Raw genomic sequence first — 23,328 nt, 5'->3', positions numbered from 1 at the left:
ATCTGTATGAGGTTTGTAACAATCAACGAACGGCTTGGATAAAGTAGTATTTCGACTACGGGGTGTGAACGAGCCAAGACACTCCCAGGCTATTCAAGATCGGCATGTAAAAAAGCTTAAATCAAGCCAAGCTCGAGCCTAAATGTAAACTTATTTATCAAACGAGCCCAAAGCTGAGCTTCACTTATCAAGCACGGGCCTAAACGAGCCCATGAATTATAAAACTTTTGTCAATTATACGTGGCACGTTGATTTAATAGTTTTATCAGATATAACATTATGACAACAATAACACACTAACATATGTATGTCATATACAAAATGATAAATATATCAAAAAAATAATTATAAAACAAATATATATAAATTAATTAATAATTAATAACAAGTCGAGCTTGCGTAAGGCTAGTTGCACCCGTAATTTAGATTACACAAATCAAGAATCTGAAACTTAAAGTCACAATCGAAATTCTAGTCACAAACCAAAGCAATACACCCAACTTTATTTGTTTTTCATTGTTATTATTATTATTGCCGTGGTTAATAATAATAATAATAATAATAATAATAACAACAACAACAATAAATCTGTGATGAAAGTGGAAGTGGCATACAATATTACTTGAGTCTTAAGAAATAATGCATCTAGTGCCACTTCACTTTTTTATTAAAAAAGCATGAAGCACTATAAAAGTATTTCAAGCAGAATAAAGCATGTTATATTTAGCATATATAGAAAATAGAAATAAAACCAACAGTAATTTGATTACATGTGTTTACAAAAGTAGATCAACAGGGACATAACATTGCATAACAACAAACATGGAGAACATATGCAAGAGATCTCTACATTCCTCCCAAATAAAAGTACCAAATCGTTTTCGTCTATAGATCTCTTTTCGTCATAAGAAAAATGCACTACCAATCAACATGAAACGATGCGGTGGAAATGTAAAAAAAAAACAAGAAACACACAGCAGGCATGTATTAGTAAGGATTTGGATAATAATACCCGGCTCCATTAACAGGCGGATATCCATATGGCATCATTGGCGGTTGACCAGGAGCTATATAACCGCCATTGTTGATAGTGGTCAAACTACTTTGACCTTGCATTCCACTTTTAGAATATTGTTGCCACACCATCTGTTCTTGCACAAGCAACTGTTGTTTTTTCTCCATATCCGCCATTTGAACATAAGAAGGCGGAGGCACAGTTAACGAGGCGGCAAATGGATCGCCACCAACTGTTTGAACCGACCCATCAGGGGCGGGAAGTGCTAACACGGGTGTGGCGCTTTTGTTCGGTAACGCCACGCTGCTAGCGCTGCCGCCAGTTAACTGGGCGGTGCTGACATGTTGCCTCACCATTCCTTGATCATACATCCCGTTCAGAAGCAACGGGTCAAGCCCACCACCCATTGCCGCCTTCTGTTTCTCAAGATTACTAGCGGTTTCCACCAATGCAAGCTCCCAATCGGCTTTTCCAGGCTCGGCAGCTGGATTTTGCCAGGCGGATGTTACCTGAGACTCACCGCTTGATCCAAATGCTTCCCAGTTACCATTGGTTTTGTTTGCAGCTGGACCCGCAAACAATGCTAATGCAAATTTGTTTCCTTGATCATCTGCGGTTAAAGCTTCATCCGGTCTTAAATCGACTAATGGTTGTTGTGGTTCAGGTTTGGGCGGTTCAGGTGCAGGTGGTGGCGGTGGTGGTGTCTCGGGTGCTGGTAATGCTTTAATCTCATTCATATCATATTCTGGCTCTTCTTTAACCGGTTCAACAACTTCTGGTTTCTTTTCTGGGCTGTTCATAGCCTTGGCTCTATCTCTAACAAACTCCTCCAATGTTTCCAGTAATTTAGAAGTTATCTTTTGAACTTCTGGATACTCATTAGATCTTGCAATGCCCATATCTTTGCACCAGTTGTAGAAACCGATAAGCTCGTCAATCTGCTTTGCGGCGCTGACATAAGCATCGAATGCTTTCACACAATCTTGATATTCCATATCAAAGAAGCGGTCAAGCAAGATGGCCAAAACTTCACAAATGTCTGCATAAAGTTTAAAGCTTTCTTGTATGATAGGGTACAAAGCAAACAGCACCAACCTACTGTTTCTTGCAAGGCCTGTAGGTCTACATGACAAGATCCTATCCAACAGCCTTTGTAGATGGCCCATCTTTCCAAATATTCTTTCTGGTTTCATATCCCTCAATGGTGTCACATTATTATTATTATTATTCTGCTGAGATGATCCCTCTTTCACATCTCCGAAAGATCTGGACCTCCTCATGTTTCCACCATACCCCGGGTCATCATTGTAGCCATAATCGTTTCCACGGTATGGTGGGGACCGCCAGCGATCATCCCTGAACCGGTCTTGTTCTTCGTTGCCACCATTGCTTTGTTTCCGCTCGTATGCAATCAAATCCAGCTTCTGATCCAGGTAAAAACCATAAGTCCTCACAAATGTAGAATGATCCCATGAATTTGAATGGGCTTCATCACGAAAATCTGCCATGTTAAGCAAGCGTGTGCCTTTTCTAGTAGCATATATGATTTCCTGCTGGAAAACTATGTCCCCTTCGTTTAACAATCTATGGGTCAGAATCAAACACTTTAGTGCAACGATCCAATCGCGAGTCTTGCTCAGCCGTTTTGAAACAGCGTGCACACAGGCACTCACATAACCACGCGAGTAAGACGTCAGCTGCAAGATCTCCCTGATGTACTTGTCACTGGCGGGATCATCATCGTGACTGGTGGCTTTCACAATAGCAACCTCCAGTTCAGGAGCCATATTGCTAGCCACTTTAGCTATTCCGATACTAGTTTGATCTTTCACAGCACCCATCGCCTTCCTCAAAGCCATATTTCGTTACCTTGTTGTACTAAACCCTAAAAAAACACACACAAAAACCAAGTAAATTTGACTAAAATCTAGCTCGGAATCCAAACTAAAAGGCAAAATAAGTGGATAAAACTACAGGCCATACATTCATATACACTTGATAACTAGTATCAATTCTAGCAGCATCAGGACGGGTCCCTAGCTAACTAGTGAATTCCTAAACCAAGTAGATAGCGAAATCAACATATCATAAAGCAATAAATTGTTGGTAAAATCTAGATCAAAAAAAGTAGACACCATAGGATACTATAATAATCAAGAAACAAAGTCATAATAATAATAATCTAACAGCATGAGGATGGGTAATAATTGATTTAATTCTCCTATAAAATCTAGATGAGAATTGAGCAAACAATTAGTAATAATCATAAATAACAACACACGCAATCACATAGTAAGGATTTAATTGAATTGAAATGAAATGGATGAGAGAGAAGTAGCGTACGGATGATAATAATCTAGTAAGCGGTGGATGAAGAGATCCGTTGACTTTATTTAGTTCAGATCCAAGAAGAAGGAAGCATCCGGAGATCTCTCTCTCTCTCTCTGATGAGAGCTGGAATATGTGTAGAGAGAGAAAGTGTATAAAGACTTGATACTTGATTGTGGACCGTTCGAGTTTTAGGTTTACTTATAAAGATTTTATCTGTATTATTTGACTAATGATATTTTAAATGGACTTTGATTATTATATTATTAAGGGGTAGGGGCGCATGCGGACACCCCCACTCAAGTCAAGTTTGCCGCTCGGCCAAACCGCTGCCACCATTTCAGGCAAGTTGGGTGGGTAGTTTTTCCCGAGATGTTAGTGTGTTTGAGTTGTTGGACAATGACATAATAACCATTGTATTTAATAATAAAAAAAACTTAACCATACCACTCTTTTTACTAATTTAATAACACCTATATTTTCTAACAAATGCATTACACACATAATAAAACCTAAAACTCTCTATGCATTCACGAAAAGGCAAATGTTGCTTGAAGCAAGAGATCTCGAGGAATCAACATTAGAAGACGTCTTTCTAGCTCGAGAGGAAGTGATTCGAGGCTGACTAAGTCAAGCTCAACAAATATTTACAATCATACCTGCAAATATATATGATCCAACGATTTGGTTATCCTGTAACGCCAAGAACTCCTACTCTCGTTGCATCGGGCCAATATAATACCCTATGGAAGAACAAATGATATTCAGCGTGTTTGACACATACGTGATGTGAAGCTTGACTTATCTTGAACCACAAGGCATTAGCAAATATGAGTGGCTTGTAACTTTTAGATTTTTTAAAAGTTAAACTATATAATTTTTTATTTTGTTTTTAGAAGTATAATTTATGTTTTAACTAAAATAAAGAAATGATCTAGAGTACTTGAAAGATAAGCGCGCATCACTAATGATAAGGTTTTAGGGTAGTTTAGGTACATAACGGGTAAAGGAGGTCGAAGAACATGATTAAAGATCTTTTTATATTGTTGGAAGTGGTTTAGGATGTTGTGAACGAAGGAGAGATAAATGCAGTAATTTTTCGGTATATTTGAAAAGTTATTGTTCACATCCTATAATTTTTTTAATATATTTTTAAAGTGGTTGTGAGTGAAGGAAAGATAAATGGTATTGATAAAGATGTAGAAAAATAATTATTTAACAGAAAGAAGGGAGAAAATGTAGTGATTTTTAGTGTAATTTTAAATTTAAATATACGGGATTGAATGTTATAACAATCCATAAAATAAGCAAAAGGAAAACTGAATAACATAAAAGAAGTAAATTTCAACCCACATTGGTGGAGGAAAGAAAATGGAATCCTTCCACCTTGGTATAAATAAGAAAGTGAGTTCATGTCCCACATCGCTAGATTATAAAACTAGTAAGCTCTTAACAAGAAGAGTAGTTTATATGATAATGTTCTTATAAGACAAATCACACCCAGTGGTCCTAGCCGCGGGTGCGAAGCACCCGACGCGCACTGGCATCGGCTCGGGCGAAGTGCGATGGGCATAACGTGGCACTTTGATGCGCACTTTGCACGCTCGCATTGCCGCAAGCCGCTTGAGAGCCGCCTTAGTGTTAAGTTCTCAAAGTGTGAGTTTTGGTTGCAGTAAGTACAATTCCTAGGCCACTTGATTAACCATGAAGTTATTGATGTGGATCCTTCATAAATAGAAGCTATCACTAAGTGGGAAATTCCTAAAACTCCTGTTGAAATTAGAAGTTTCTTAGGAGTATCAGGATATATTAGACGTTTCATTCAAAATTTTTCCCGAATAGAGTTCCATTAACAAAGTCAACATGTGTGTCAAGCTTGAATGGGGACCCAAGCAAGAAGAGGCTTTTATAACTTTATATCAAAAGCTAACAAATGCCCTAATACTTGCATTACCCGAAGGAACTGAAGATTTCACAGTTTGTTGTGATGCTTCCAAAGAAGGATTGGGATGTGTATTAATGCAACGTGAAAAAGTTATTGCATATGCATCCAAACAACTAAAGAAGCATGAAAAGAATTACACAACACATTACTTAGAAATGGAAGCAATAATTTTTGCCCTAAATATTTGGAGACATTATCTGTATGGCAGTAAGTTTACTGTACTCACAGATCATAAAAGTTAAAAAATGTATTTTGGGCAAAAGGAGCTCAACATGAGGCAAAGACGTTGCATTAAGTAGAAATGTCTCCGGTATCCTGAAGGTAAATCTAATGTAGTAGCCGATGCATTAAGTAGAAAAGAGCATAAGAAACCTTAAAGAGTACGAGCTCTAAGGTTAGAATTTCAGATCAATTTAAATTGATGAAGTGAAGAATGCTCAGAAACAAGCAATGGAAGAAAATAATACTGATGATGAGAGATAAATGATACCATTGATCTACTAGTAAAAGGAAATGATGAAATTCTCCGAATGAGAAACAGATTTGGGTACCAATAATAGGAAATCTGCGAGAAATGATTCTTGAAGAATCCCATAAATGCAAATACACAATGCATCCCGGAGGAGATAAAATGTATCAAGATTTAAAGAAAATCTATTAGTGGATAGGAATGAAAAAGGACATAACTAATTATGTTTCGAAATGCGTAACTTGTTCGCAAGTTAAAGCTGAACATCAAAAGCCACCAGGATTACTTCAACGAATAAAAATGCCATAATAGAAATGGGAATTAATAACAATGGATTTTTTTTACTAAATTACCTACAACAAGAAGAGGTAATGACACAATCTGAGTGATTGCGGATAGATTAACAAAAACGGCTCATTTTATACCAATGAAGGACACTTTAATTGTTCATAGCTAAACTGTATGTACACAAAGTCGTCTCCTTACTTGGAGTTCCATTATCCATCGTGTCTGATCAGGATAGCCGTTTTACTTCTCATTTTTGGAAAAGTTTCCAAGTATCCATGGGAACAAAGTTAAATTTAAGCACATCACACCATCCACAGACTGACGCTTAAAGTGAAAGGACCATACAAACATTGGAAGAAATGTCAAGAGCATATGCAATAGATTTTGATGGAAATTGGGATGACCATTTACCACTAACAGAATTCTCCTACAATAACAGTTACATACAAGCATTAATGTTGCCCCGTATGGACGGAAGTGCAGAACCCCGGTATGTTGGGCAGAAATAGAAGGAAAAAAATTATCAGATCCTGAAATCATACAAGAAAGTACTGACAAGATAAATCAAGTCAACGAAAGATTAAAGACTGCACGAGATCGTCAGAAGAATTTTGCAGAATATTACGCAAACCATTAGAATTCCATGTTGGAGATAGAGTGTTATTGAAAGTATCTCCATGAAAGGGAGTAATTCAATTCGGCAAAAGAGGAAACGACATGTATACAGGATGTATTTCATGTGAGCAACTTAAGGAAATGCTTAGCTGTTGAATCATTGAAAGTACCCCTTCAAGATATAAAGGTAAATGAAAAGTTGAAATTTGTTGAGAAGCCTTTAGAAATTGAAGATAGAGAGATCAAGAATCTCATATATAAAAGAATCGTTCTGGTCAATGTAAAGTGGGATTCAAGGCGTGGACCAGAATATACTTGGGAATTGGAATCAGATATGAAAAGAAAATATCCACATTTATTCCAGTAAATATCGAGTGCGAGATTTAAAATGAGGAGAGACTATAACAATCCATAAAATAAGCAAAAGGAAAAGTGAAGAGCATAAAAGAAGTAAATTCAATCCTACATTGGTGGAGAAGAGAAAATGGAATCTTTCCATCTTGGTATAAATAAGAAAGTGTGTTCTTGTCCCACATCGCTAGATTATATAACTAGTAAGCTCTTTATATTTGATGGAAATTGGGATGAACATTTACAACTAATAGAATTCTTCTACAATAACAGTTATCATACAAGCATTAATGTTGCACCATATGGAAGGAAGTGCAGAACCCTGGTATGTTGGGCAGAAATAGGAGGAAAAAAATTAACAGATACTGAAATCATACATGAAAGTACTGACATGATAAATCAAGTCAAGGAAAGATTAAAGACTGCACGAGATCGTCACAAGATTTATGCAGAATATTACGTAAACCATTAGAATTTCAGGTTGGAGATAAAGTGCTATTGAAAGTATCTCCATGGAAGGGAGTAATTCGATTCGGCAAAAGAGGAAATGACAGGTATACATGATGTATTTCATGTAAGCAACTTAAGGAAATACCTAGCTGGTGAATCATTGAGAGTACCCCTTCAAGATATAAAGGTAAATGAAAAGTTGAAATTTGTTGAGAAGCCTTTACAAATTGAATATAGAGAGATCAAGATTCTAAGAAATAAAAGAATCGTTCTGGTCAATGTAAAGTGGGATTCAAGGCGTGGACCAGAATATACTTGGGAATAGGAATCAGAAATGAAAAGGAAATATCCACATTTATTCCAGTAAATCTTGGGGACATGATTTAAAATAACGAGGAGAGACTATAACTATCCATAAAATAGGAAAAAGGAAAAGTGAAGAGCATGAAATAAGTAAATTCCATCCCACATTGGTGGAGGAAAGAAAATGGAATCTTTCCACCTTGGTATAAATAAGAAAGTGTGTTCTTGTCCCATATCACTAGATTATAAACCTAGTAATCTCTTTATAAGAAAGCTAGTTTATATGTTAACGTTCTTATAAAAGAAATTACGCCCAGTGGTCCTAGTGGAGGGTGCGAAGCACCCGACGCGCACGGGCATAGGCTTGGGCAAAGTGCGATGGGCGCAATGTCGCTCTTTGATGGTGCACTTCGCATGTTCGCATCTCCGCAAGCCACTTGAGAGCTGCCTTAGTGTTTTTGAAAACTTGTTCCTTCGCGCTACGCGAATAAATGAACATAGTCCCCTTCGCTCTACACGAAGTTTTATAATTATCCGGGAAATCACTTGTGTTTCGCACTACGTGAAGTAATCCTTTGCGCTACGCGACATGGTAGTCACACAACGGTGACACCTTGCCTGCCACGTGGCCTAGCTAAGGTTGACTCGAAAACCCTATAGTTGCTTCGCGCTATGCGAAGCTGTTGATTGTGTTGGTTCGTGCTACGCGAATGAACCAAATTTCAACTATAAATTGAAGGGAAAATCAACCTTCATTCTTCGTCCCGAAACTAATTTTTGTCTCACTTTTTTTTATATATAGAGGTTGGTATAATACCCCCAAGTAGTCGTAACGATACCATCTCCAATCGATAGAAACTTTTATACACGAATCTGAAAGCTCTTCCTATACAAGGTAAGACATTGTGCCATCGTGTAAAGTCTCTAATATCGTGACTATCTTAATAATTATTGGGTTTATACTAATTTAAATACGCTATATTGTGTTTAACCTAGGTGTTAATACCAGGAAGCGCTCTTTTGTTATAAACTTTCAAGGTGAGACATTCGAGTCTTTGTACAACTCAGATTTGTGTGAGACAGCTGGTTTTCCAATACTGTCATGATGATTTTTAAACCTATTAAACTCATGATGGATAATTCAAATGCTTTAAAAGTATTTTCCAAGTGTTTTAAAGTACAATTACAGTGATTAAGTCTCTATAGAGTTAGAGATGGTTACTATTAGTATTGTGGGGGGTTTTTGTATACATGGCTTTCCTACGGGCTATTACACGTTACTTATTGGACAAGTGTTAGCCAATAAGTAATATGACCACAGTCATAGATACGATCGAGTTATAAGTACCTTTCAGTAATTTGTAAGCAGGCAAATGTAAAAACATCTTAATGCTATAACTATAAATTGTGTCATTTACATATGAATGCTCTCACCAGTATTTTCTGCTGATAAAATATTTTTAAACATGTTTCAGGTAACTTGTTAGAGGCAAAGGAATGATGCATGCGGGATCCAAGCTTAAATAAGTGGCTTGTCACCAGAATAAAAAAACGTGTTTTGTAATTAGGGTTTATCTCTATAAATCTTATATTTGTATAAAAATGGGTTTTATTCATAGTTTATGAAAAAGATTCATGGTGTTTTTATAACTCTGATTATTTTTCCTATCTACAGTCCTGATGAAATATCCCGCTGCTAATTTATTTTAATAAACACCGATACCACAACCCAATGTTCACGGCTCCCCTCCCAGGATATAAGGGTCGAGGCTGTGACAACTAAAGTGGTATCAGAGCCACTAGTTTAAGAAATATAGGTATTTTAATAATACCTAATCTCATTAACTACCAAAACCAAGGTTTTCATAATTTACCTTAAAATACTTTAAATTTTTACCCAAAAGGTAAAATTATTACGTTAAAACAATTAAGTTAACAAACTTAACTTAAATCGTGGGAAAATCTTTTTCTTTTCACGTATTTATCCATTAAGCTTGGTAATCTAAAATAAACTAGAAATAATTTTTTTTAAAAGTTTAATATTTTCAATTCAAAAGAAAAAATAAAAGAAATTAAACTACGAAAACAGTACATATTTTTGTGAGTTGAGTAGGGAATCATATTGATCAAGAAATTCATCCATAACAGATTTATTTTTGGCTTTATAATGACTAGTGTTAAGTCAGTCATTTATATTTTTATCCACTTAAATCTTATAACAAATGTTTTAGGAATTTCTGTGATATGTTTAAAGTTTAATTATGGCATAAGATATCAGAAACTATCAGCCTCTAATCTCGATTAAGGTTTAATTTGATTTTTATCATATCACCCTAGCTTAACTAAAACCTTAGAACCATCAGAACAAAACACTTTAAATTTTATTAGCTTTTACTAACACTAATCTTCACAACAAGATAACCTTCGTTATCAAGCAATCCCCCCAAATTTCATTTACCATGAATGAGTATGCACGATTTCATATGTATGGCTTGCAGACATTGCCCATATGGCCATTTCTTACTGGTATTAAGACGCGAGCAATGGAGGAACAATGTATGTCTAACAATGTGGTTGATCAAGTCGGTAATGAATTTGTACAAAGTACAACAATGATCAAGTTTAATGACTTATAAAAGGTACGCTTATAAAGCAATTTAATATTCACATTGTGAATACCCAGATGATAAACCGCATAAAGACTCATTGATGTCCATAATTTTGAAGCATCCCATCAATACATGATTTAAGGCCATAAAACCATACATCGTTGATGATCTAATTACTACTAGAAGCTTAAAACATTTCAAGATTTTGATTTTGGTGATCATACTGATACATAAGGCTTGAGTATGACATGATATTACATTTCTGCCTTCATTACCAAGACCTTTGTTTAGAGAACTAAGACCCCTTTCAAATTGGCAATATTATGTTTATATCACATACTCTACATTACTCGTTTGTTTAAGACCTACCAATGCACCTATACAATTAAGCACACAGTCTTTTAAGCTTGTTTTTATACTGAAATTTAGAATATAATGATCAATGTATTATCATTTTCCCTTTTTGCTTCAAAACTCATTTTTAGGGGCATCTTTTTTAATGTTTTTGAATTTTCAAAATATCTTAATGTTTTTGGATTTTATCTATAAAAACATAAAGCACAATTTTTGTATTTTCCTATTTTTCTCCTTCTAAAAATTAAAATAAAGAAAGAAAAATAACAAACAAAACTGTACAAACACATAAAAAATGATTACCCGGGCTTTGGGATATCAGCAAATGATTTTAAACCAAGTAAACCATGCAAAAATTTGAATCTCATTATATCAAAAGCTTTGGTAGCAAGGTTTGACTTTTGATGATCCGCGTGATTTTTTTCGATATCAGTTAATTTCTTTTCATACCAGTCACGGATAAAATGATATTGAATTTCAATGTGTTTAGTTTTAGAGTGGTGCACGGGATTCATCGTGGTACATATGTCAGCAAAGTTATCAATAAGAATGGGAGTAGTAAGAAATTTCAAACCGAAATCCCACAGATTTTGCTGGATCCACAAAACCCGTGAATAGCAATTCGAGGCTACCACGTATTCGGCTTCAGCGGTTGAAATAGAGACCGTTGTCTGCTTCTTACACTACCAGGAAACAAGCCGGTTTCCTAAAAACTGGCAACCTGTTGTCGTTGACTTAAAGTTTATTGTGCATCCTCCATAATCAGAATTTGAGAAAGCGGTAAGATCGAAACTATCATCCTTGGGATACCATAACTCGATCTTAGTATTATCCCTCAGATAGTGAAAAATACGCTTCACAACCACCAGATGAGTCACTCGGGGAATCGATTGATACCTGGCACACAAACAAACAGCAAAAATTATTTCAGGACACGATGCAGTTAAATGCATTAACGAACCTATCATAGCTCGATAAAGGGTTGGATCAACGGTATCCTCAAATTCGTTCGGTGACAAATTGTAACCCATGGGAATAGGAGAGAAAGGACTTTTGCGGATTGAATTAGCTCAATACATCGTTAATATATTTGATCTGATAGATAAAGATACCGTCATTAGACTGGTGAACCTGCAACCCCAAGAAGAAACTCATTTCTCCCATCGAGCTCATTTCGAACTTGGTCTGCATCGACTTCTCAAAGTCCTTACATAGCATGTCGTTTGTTGAGCTAAATAAAATGTTATCAACATAAATTTGGATAAGGAGCAAATCTTCTTCGACTGTCTTGTAAAAGAGACTACAATCAACATTTCCTCGTTTGAAGCCACTATCGATCAGATGGTCAGCAAATGTGTTATAACAAGATCTCGAGGCTTGATGAGACCATATAGAGCCCTGTTTAAATGATAAACACACTCAGGATAGTCCGGATATTCAAAACAAGGAGGATGCTTCACATACACCTCTTCATGAAGTTCCCCGTTAGGAAACACACTCTTGACATCCATTTGATAAGCTTTGAAATTCTTAAAGGCTGCATAGGCTAGAAATATCCTGAGGATGATATGAATTAATCCAAAAAGTAAGATTCTCATAAACAAAAAATTTGTCTTCTAACTTAGTGATGTTATATCCAGCTGCTAGATCATTCAATGTTTGAGAAGATTCTCCAACATGTACCTCAGAAACATCTTGAGTTTCAACAAATGGAGCGGAAGAAGAATCTTCCAAATGAGCATCATTTGAAGAAATAGAAACATCATAGAAACATCATCGGATGTCTCAGGTTAATCTTGTACCAGTTCATCATCATAAATAGAAGATCTTGGTATGGAAAACATTTTTTCTTACAAATACGCACGAACCAAATCTTCATTTGGTACCTTAACCGATGGAATAAATGACTTAAATAACTCCTCATAATCGAACATCCAATCAGGTCCCATGCCGGCGGGTGGTGTAGTGTATCTTTGACAATCAAAATGATACCATTCTTCTACACACCCCAAAGAAAAACTAAAGACACGTTTCTTAGGTGAAGCATAACTAAGAAAATAGCCTTCAGTCTCCTTTTCATCGAATTTACCAGCCTCTCATTTAAGCATTGTACAAGGACACCTAAATGGTTTGAGGAATTTAAAATTAGGCTTAAAATTATTGAGTAGCTCATAAATCGTGTTCTTGAGCTTTTTAACCGTTAGAACACGATTAAGCGTATAGCAAGCACTGTTCACAACTTCATTCCAGAATTGAACAGGAAGCTTTCATTCCGCCAACATTGTTCTTGCTGCTTCAATCAATGTTCGATTTTTCTCTCAGCTACACCATTCTGTTGTGGCGCACATAGAGCACTGTATTCTCAATGAATTCCTTTTTTAATACAGAAAAAGTCCAAAACATTGTTCTTGAACTTCGTGCCATTATCACTTCGAATTTGTCTCACTTTATGTTTTGAAAATTATTCTATCTTGGTGATCAAATTCCGCACAAGAATCGGTATCTGATCTTTGGAACTCATAACTAACACCCATGAATACCTTGAATAGTCGTCGATAACAACTAAACGATACCAATCTCTCGCAATACTCGAACAATTCACTGGACCGAAAAAATCCATATGAAGACGTTCCAAAGGAGTATCAATGGAATTAATTTGCTTCAACGGGTGTGACATCTTCTTCTCTTTACCCATCTTTCAAGTAAGACAGTGATAGGACAATTTGAAATGTTTTAGTGAAACACCGTCCACCAAATCATTTTCCATTAAGTTATTCATCTTACGAGCATGAATATGACCCATACGACTATGCCACAAGATTGAGTATTTCTCGGTTGCTTTCGAGACAAAACATGTTTCAGTGGAAGAAGAAGAAGAAGAAGACCCATTAGAAGTCATTTTGAGTACATAAATATCATTCGATCGGGGAGATCTCATGACTACCATATCTTCAGGAATAACATCACCCTATCTAAGGATTACACATTCCTTGTCAGTGAATAAAGTGGTAAATTTCTTATCACATATTTATGACACACTCAACAAATTGTGATACACCTTATCACAATTGTTTACCCTCTCAAATGTAATACTACCATTTGAGACTTCACCTTCCTTTGTAATCATTCCCCTTAATTACCAGCAAACGCTACATACCCTCCTTGAATGTTTTTAACGTTCGTAAGAAGATAAAGGTTTCCAATAATGTGTCGAGAACATACATTATACATTTATCATCAGAAATAGTCTTGGATGAGCTCTGCACAATCAAAGTGAATGATTAGTTCAAAAAGGCTGCCTAGGCCTCAGTCTTGAGCACCTCTTTTGTTTCCTTTTCAGACTCAATAATTTTAGGTTTCAAATGTGATTGATGCACTTGAGAATATGTCATTGGTTTCTTTGACTTTTTGTGAAGATGAGCATCTTTAATCACATTTGAATCCTGATTTTGAAAATTGGTTGAAAGGGTTCAAACAATTTGTTATTTACGTTAATCTTGTTTACATTAACATGAACCACCTTACGTGGATTTACGTCATGAAACATGATTTGGGTATATCAAGCTTAACTTGTGGTGGTTATCTTTTCAAGATTTGTTTAATCAAAGGAACCTTAGATGATTGTTCCTTAGTTAAAGGCTTTTGAGACTTATATACCCTAGATCCACATTGATGTGCAACATAACCACGTTCACCACATGAGAAACAAGTTCTCATGTCCATAAAAGTGTGTGGTGAATTAGCACTAGTTTGTGAAACATCAGGTTGAAAAGATTCAACCGATACTTTAGAATCATCCAAGTGAATAGAACGTTTATTTTATAAAAATCAAGATTTGAACAATTTAAGAAACATTGTAAAGTATCAGTTCCAGTTGAACTGACAAACTTAACAGGCTCCAGAAATTTCACTCGAGGTTTTACTTTAGGTTTGGAAACTGTTTTGTTTAACGACTTGGATTTTTCAAAAGCCTTTTCAATGTCATTTAAGCTTGATGTCTCATTATGAAAGACACTCTCAATCAACTTATGTTTGATTAAGTGCAAAGGAATGTCTATTTCATAAAAAAAAAACCTTATTAACACCTTTTAATTTTAAAACTCTTCCAGTTTTTACTTTACTCACGGTCGGATTAATAAATTTCATCAAATCCGCATCAGAATTACTTGGTTTTTATGATTTCTTTTGTATCACTATAGGCATGTTTGACCCATACACAACTTCTTCACATTCATGTGGTTCACAAAGAATGTGATTAGAATGAGGAATGTTATGTTCTTTGTGTACCACCTCGGATTCAAATAGGTCTTCAATGACCACTTCGTCAACAGATTCAGCAAAAACTTTGTGGCTTAGAACATGATTTTCATGAGTTGTTGCTTGAAAAACTGGTTTTTCTTGTTTGATTTATTTTAGTTCCTCTTTAATGATTATTGGTTCAATTATAGGAGGGTCAGCATTCAAAGAACTATTGATATCAACATTTGATTATTCTCTCATAAATGGATTGTTGGAATAATCATTATGAAATGGTGGAGAAACCTCAACAAATCCTAAACCATTTTTAGATCCTTTATGTTTACCAGCTACTTCAATTATCTCATTTAATAAAAATGAAGAATTTCTAAACTTTTCAAGTTTATTTTTCAACTCAAGCACCTCATTTTCAAGTTCAGTAATCTTAGTTCTTGATTTCAATATTTCCTAAAACTGTCGATCGATGATTAACAATTTTCCTGAAATTTCGGCTTTCAGATCATGAATAAAATTTGACAACCCTCAATTTTATTTTAGATCTTTGTTCAAGATTAGAGGCTTGTCTATAGTTATCACGAACTATAGCTAAGTCTTTCATCAAAGTCTCATTGTGATTACGAATTGAGTCAAGCTTAGACTTATATTCATCACACTAAGACCATGATGAAGTCACATATTCATTCACAATTTCAAATTTTACATTAACACATTTAACATTAGTGGGATTTGGACTCAGCTCCTCGATTTTGGCCATAAAAGCAAAAGAAACTTGAGGCTCTCAGCTAGAAATATCAGAATCAGACTCAGTTTCTGACTCGTCACTTTCTTCAGTCAATCCATCCCCGCTTGCATCTTGAAAATGTTTGACTGTCTCAAACATCGCCAGGTTCGCTTGATTAACATTAGGAGAGTTTCCTAATAGGCTTTGATTTCAGTCAATACCATCAGCAGTAGCCAAAGCTTGTGCCCCACCAGTTTTCACTGGTTCACCCCTAGAAGTCTTTTCCTTTGTTTCGATATACTTTTTTCCAGAACTTCTGTCTTGATTACGGGGTCCTGAATACTCTTTCTTCAACTTATCACACTCTTTATCAAAATGACCATAGTCTTGATAGTGATGACATCAAACCTTTAACCTATCAAACCCAACCCTTTTCTTCAAAGTAGGTAAATTCTTCCCCGTTTTCTGCATAAATTTCTTCACTTTTCTAACAATCATAGCCATATTTCACTTTAAATCCATAAGCTCCCAATATCTGGTCATAATCTTCATCGGTCAACTCACTCGTAGCAATTTTTATACCCACCAATTATTCATAAGACATCATGAACGCATTCAAGAAAGCAAAATATTGTTATGCTTCATTCATATTAACTTGTGGTGGTTGAGAAGTAGAAGAATTACTTGAACCAGTAAATGGCATATTTGACCCAGCAAATGAATTACTTGAACCAGAAGCCATAAAACATACATTAGGCATGGAATCACCAGCTTGTGGAACTTCTTGGTTGTTTTGTGAATAGAAAGCAAATATAGGAACTAAACTTCTACTCATGAGAAGAGAACCACTATACAAGGTAGGGTCTTGATTATCTTTAGATGAATTTTGACACCTCATGTCATATTCCCTTTCTTCAATCTTTTGCATGAATTGCATAGCAGTAAGATCATCATTCTTGAAGAAATTATTCTATTTTAATACCTAGAAGTAAGTAGAATATGAGTATGGTAAAGAATTCTTAATAGTGTTAACTTGATCTAGGTTCCATGCTCAATTTTTTCATTTAAGCAATTACTCAATAATGTGGCAAAACCTAGTCAACATCTCCTCAACAGTTTCCCCCTTTAATAAACAAAAGTTTATAACTGAAAGTTTAACATGATTTTCTTACTCTCCAAAGTATTTCCCATACTTCTCATTCTTAAGTGCTGAAACAAAGAAGCACAGATTTTGATACTAGCCACTTGATGAAATATGTTATCGTGTAATTCCATCGTCAAGGTTGAATAATCAACTTTCTCGATTTCTAAAGCTTTCTTTTCTTCCACTGGATAAGTTTCAAAAGGTACCTTTTCATAGTTCGTAGTGGGATCACCAAGCATCGGAGGACTTAGACATTATCGAGACTACGAGTACAATCAAGATGTATGGATCCCAAATGTGCTCTAAACCTCGGTTCCCACTTAATAAAATCACTCAACTTCATCAGTCTTGGACATTTTGAATGAGACCCGATTTCAACATCTAAATGTAACATTTGTTGCATGATCATGTTTTGAGATGCTAAGGCATAAAAACTTGCCATTTTGAAAGTGTAGGGTTAAAATTGTCAATATGCAAGGTTTGGGTGAAAACTGTCAAAAGATGAACGCGTTGAATAGCGAATGGGAAATATACTTTAACGAATGAGAATGTGTTTTGGTAACGAATGGTTAAAGAATGGAACACGAATGATGATTTTGACGAATGATACTGTTCTAACGAATAAAGGCTTACGAATGACCAAACGAATGTTCAAACGAATGAAATATGATACGAATGAAGATTATCGAACGAATGTGGCACTGTGTTGACGAATGGGTTATTCTAATAGAATGATAGCTGGAAAAAATGGTTATTACTGTTTACGCGTATGATTTGTTACAAGTAACGAATTTGCATTCATTATATAACGAATGTAAATTCATATCTTCAAATCTTCATATAAATTCCAAATTTAAACCAAAATCCAGACACCATATAAATCTATAATATTCATCCAAATCAAACCCAAAATCCACAATTCAACACTCAAACAACTCGTCCAATCAATCCGAACTTCTTCAAACCATTCCAAACCTCAAACACTAATCCACACACGTTTAATTTTATCAAAAACCAGTTCAAACTATCCCTTGTTCCCGACAAATACACAAATCTTCAATTCAGTTGAATTGAATCAAACTAATACAATTAAACTCTCACACACGATCAGGAAATGATTACGAACAATCCGAAACACATTTAAAGATCAATTATCAAGTATTCAGTAGATAATTGACCGAAAATCAATCCGTGCATTTTCAAAATCAAGTTTAATACAATTAACAATTAATAACTGATTAAATTTATGTTAATACAATACCAAATCAATAATCAATCGGACAGTGGCTCTAATACCACTTAAGAAACCATATCCATATTGATTACGATTAACATTATATTAAGATCTAGTCGCTTGATATGATTATACGATTAGGTTACGAGTGAATTACGTTAAGCTAGAGTGTGAAAGAGTAATCGGGATGCATGACGGGGCTAATACCAAGAATAAGAATAAATGCTTACATTAACAAATACATTACAGATATAAATAGACGATGAAGTTATTCATTATACAGACCATATTGAATGAGCTTCATTCGTCATCATACTTTAAGCTTAAATACCTTAGACTAACGAATAGACCATTTGTTGTCCTCATTCGTTAATAGATCAAACGAATGGACCAAAATAGATACGAATGACCACATTCAATATTAACTACTATCACGAATGTGTCATTTTCATGATGAATGTACCCTTCTACATTTACCAAAATACCCCTAAACATTAAAATAAAGACCAAATACAATTAAACAAAGACCGAGATGACAAAATGTGTACTAACAAAAATTATTTCACCCAATTCTAGATCATGTGTTGTATAATTCTCTTCATGTTTCTTTAGTTGTCTGGATCCATAAGCAAGAACTATTTCACATTTCATTAATACACATCCAAATCCGGATTTGGAAGCATCACAACAAACTATAAAATCTTTAGTTCCTTCTGGTAATGCAAGTATCAGGGCATTTGTTAACTTTTGCTTCAAAGTTAAAAAGCCTCTTCTTGCTTGGGCCCCCCTTCAAACTTGACATTCTTACATATTAACTTTGTTAACGGAATTGCTATTCGGGAAAAATTTTGAATGAAGGGTCTATAATATCCTGCTAATCTTAAGAAACTTCGAATTCTTGTAGGAGTGTTAGGAATTTCCCATTTAGTGATAGCTTCTATTTTGGTAGAATCCACATGAATACCTTCATGGTTAATCAAGTGGCCTAGGAATTGTATTTATTGTAACCAAAACTCACACTTTGAGAACTTAGCATAAAGCATCTCTTCTCTTAATAGTGTCAAAAATGTATGTGTTAGTGCACGATTTGGTGTCCGTAGCGATCGAATAAGTTAGAGATAGTCTAGTCTGTTTATTTAATGTAAAATGAGCCATTCGCTATGGATTGTATAGCGAATGAGGTCCATTCGTTATAGACTAGCTATTCGTTAAGGTATAAGCACATTCGCTATGGACTGTATAGAGAATGGAGGATTAATAGTTAAGTTATTCCCCATTCTTTATGGAAGCATAACGAATGAGATTAAGTTAATGTATGGGAAGCCATTCATGAAAAGGATCACCCCATTCGTTAGTGTTGTATAACGAATGGGGTCCATTCCTATAAATAGGCTTATCCAATTCCTTGATTGTAAGAGAGATCCGTGCCTAAGTTATTCTATGTTGTTACCATGAGGGATTCTCTCCATAAGTTATTATCCACCATAATGTATTCATCCCTATATTATTAATAAAGTATTTATTTAACGTATCGATCTCGTGTTTATCGTATTGATGTTAGCGGCTACATGTTGGCTCGTAATAACGTTTTAACAGTGAAGATGTTTGGCATGGTCATCACTAGTTTTGGAATAAATAAGTATATCGTCTATAAAAACGATTACAAGTTTATCAGATATGGTTTACATACCCGATTCATCATATCCATTAATGCAGCTGGTGCATTGGTTAGATCAAACCGCATAACTATAAACTCGTAGTGACCATATCTTGTTCTGAAAGCAGCTTTGTCCTACACTTTTAATTGATGGTATCCTGATAGTAAATTGATCTTTGAAAAATATCGAGCTCCTTTTAGTTGATCAAAGAGATCATCAATTCTAGGTTAGGGATACTGATTCTTAATTATGACCTTATTCAATTCTCTATAATCGATAAGCGTACGCATCGACCCATCTTTCTTTTTGACAAACAGTACTGGTGCTCCCCAAGGTGATAAGCTTGGTCGTATGAAGCCCTTTCATAGCAATTCATCGAATTGATTCTTTAATACTAACATCTCTGTTGGTGCTAATATATATGGTGTTTTAGCAACTTGCAATATTCTTGGTATCACATGAGTTCGCAATTCTACTTAACGGGAGGTTGTCCGGGTACATCTTCTGGAAAAACATCAGAATATTCTAATTCTACCAGAATTTCTTTTAGCTCTTTTCCTTTGGCGATAATGATTACATAAATCATATATACTAAGCCTTTCTTCCTTAGGTAGTTTGTCGCTTTCATTACTGATATGAACTTTGTGGGTCTAGAAGTTTTATCTCCTTGTATTGTAATAATCTCTCTAGTTTTCGTACAAACTTCAATAGAATTATTATTACATAGGATTCAAGCATGATTGGCTGCTAACCAGCCCATTCCTGATATGACATCGAATCCAGCCATATTTATTCGAAGTAAATTCGCTTTAAACTTATGACCTATCAAGTCTATATTTCCTCCTTGAAGTACTTCATGAATATGAGTGAAATTCCCGTCGGCCGTTTCTGCCGTGCAGACCTGGTTAAGTTTGGTTAAAGGTTGATTTAGGGCTTGACAAAAATTCATGTTTATGAACCTTTATTTTGCTTCGGAATCAAACAGTACTTTAGCCTAAACTTCATTAATAAGAAACGTGCCCGCAGTGACGTCTGGAATCATTACTGCTTCTTGTGCAGTAAGCTGAAAAGTTCGCTCATTCTTCTTAGGTCCATCTGTGTTCTTTGCATTGTTGTCAGGCACCTTTGTCAATTTTGAACAAAAGGGATGGATGTGGCCAGGTTCTCTGCAGTTGTAGCAAACACGGGTTTCTTTCCTTCTGCATTCTTCATCTGTATGACTAGTCATCACGTAGTAATTACAATACTTAGTTTTCTTAAAAGCACATCTTCCTGAGTGCCTCTTTCTGCATATTTTACAGAAAGGCTGAGAATAAGATTGACATGTTCCTTTCTTTCGAAATTCTTGATTAATCTTCTAGACGAAATCCTTCTTTTTATTTTCTTCATGTATTGGGTTAATCCATTTGTCATAGTATTGGCTAGATCAACCATCTCCTCAATAGTCTGAGGTCTAGCCGACTTTCCCAGATCACTGATTTCACTTACTAATCCCTAAATATAACGAGAAATTAGTGCTAATTCTGGCAAAGCCAAAGCCGGTCCATTATTGTATATTCGAAGAATTTTATCGTATACTCATGACATTTCACACCTTCCATCGTGTGGTTTAAAAACATAGTAGTAGTCTTTTCTCTTTCATGGGGAGGCCATAATTTCCTTTCTACTATTTCTTTGAATTCTTCCCAACTCATAATGTAAACTATGTTGCTGCCTTTTGCTTGGTGGACAGTGTTCCACCATTCTAATGTTTCATTAATAAAGAGATTAAAAGTATACAATATTTTATCTTCTACATCACAGTTATTGATTCTTATAACAACTTCGGTATTTTCTAACCAGTGCAGTGCTGAAATAGATCCTTCATTTCCAAGAAGAATCAGTTGGATTACAGGACAAGAAATCATTGTCAGTACAATCGCTAACTTTTGACTTTTTGGGTAATGGATTTATATTTCCTCCATTCACATTGTTACTAGCCTTAGGGTTGGATTTTCGTTTGTAATTCTCATTCTTATCCCAATTACAGTTACGGGATTCCTAATAGCTTCAACAAGTTTAGGAATTGCATCAGTGATTATCTGAGCTATCATATTTTCAGTGGCATTTATATTCAGAGCACTTGCTTGAGTAGAATTTTCATGATTGTGCTCATTTTCATGATTGTTTTGGTTAGAGGAAACTTCATGTGACGTCTGAGTTGCAAACAAGAAGGAATTATTTATATCATAATTAAATAAGCAAGATATTAATAGCACATAGGCACATAATATATCAAAATCGTCGATCATTGCGACATTTACTCTTTCTCATATATATATGCGTCACTATTTTTTACATCTAATCTATATATTCTATATATATACATACACACTTTTTTTACAAGAAAGAAATTACGATAATGAACATATAAATATTATTTTTATGTTAGTAGTCTTTACATGTAGGGTTCCCGGTCATAATATTTCCAAGTGATATTCTCCCTAGTATTCCTTAGCTTGTTGCCGGTGTTTATCAATTATTCTCCATAGTGGTGTAGCTCTTCCATATTCTCTGATGTCATATTGGGGTAGTTGGATGTTTCGACTATAAACAACAAATGGATGACCATTCATTAAAGTATGAAAGCGAATGTATTACATTCGTTACCCATGCACATTCGCTTTCGCTATCTGATAACGAATGGGTATTGATTCATTAAATTAGTTGAACAAATGAATAACGAATACAAAGCTATTCGTTATGATTTAACATATGTGTTTGTTCGTTAACTATGCTAACGAATGGGCATACAAATGAACTGTCATTCGTGTATTTAAACATAACGAATGAGTCTATTCGTTGTCTAGGATTATGTGCCAAATGTACGACATTTATAAACCCAAGAGTAAACGAATGGATCTTCATTCGTTCATATTGTTTACCTAGAAAATTGAGAATACAAAGAGACACTCTGCCAAAATTTTTCCAAAAATCTTGACCTGCATAATCATATTTGAGTGATATCATTGTATTCAGCAGGTATATACGATTCCACTGAGTGTTTAATTGTGTAATTTGGACCATGTTTACTGGGTTAATTTGATTGATACTAGAACTAATATAAAATTGATCAATTGACAATCAAAGTGAATAAGTTTAATCAAACAAAGTATCTGTTTTGTTAACGATATCATTCCGATCAAAATGATATAAGTTTTAAGGTATAAATCAGACATTTGAGCCTAATTGTAAATTCATACTTGCATGTTAACTATCAGTTTTACTTCGCAATTTTGACTTTGAATAGTTAAAGTCAAACTATTCATTCGTCTCTCCATATTCGTTCTTTGTAACGAATGAGATGGTCATTCGTGATATTGTTAACGAATGTCTATTCATTAGTTATGTAATGTAATGAATATGTGTCATTCGTAAACTTGTTTAACGAATGAGAGTTATTGTTAATGAATGTACACATTCGTTTAATTTTATTTAATGAATGTGATCATTTGTTAATGCCAGTAATGAATGAGAATTTGTTTAGTTTTGATCAGAAGGAAAAATTCACCAAGTGTTGGTGAATTTTTAACATTCTTAAAGTATAA

The 23,328-nt window shown here is 35.0% G+C and overlaps 1 protein-coding gene across 1 annotated transcript; it reads right to left on the bottom strand.

Annotated features, from left to right (window-relative positions):
• Positions 1 to 696: 696 nt before the first annotated feature.
• LOC143593689 (putative clathrin assembly protein At2g25430) lies at positions 697 to 2,901 on the bottom strand. The gene has a single exon (XM_077073243.1). It carries the CDS (start codon positions 2,872 to 2,874, stop codon positions 988 to 990), a length of 1,887 nt encoding a protein of 628 aa, XP_076929358.1. The 5' UTR covers positions 2,875 to 2,901; the 3' UTR covers positions 697 to 987.
• Positions 2,902 to 23,328: the final 20,427 nt, after the last annotated feature.

This window comes from Bidens hawaiensis, unplaced genomic scaffold (assembly GCF_021521415.1).
Source record: "Bidens hawaiensis isolate Kalapana, Puna unplaced genomic scaffold, B.hawaiensis_p1.1 tig00042503_1, whole genome shotgun sequence".
Lineage (NCBI taxonomy): Eukaryota > Viridiplantae > Streptophyta > Magnoliopsida > Asterales > Asteraceae > Bidens > Bidens hawaiensis.
This window is presented reverse-complemented; position numbering and strand designations above follow the sequence as displayed.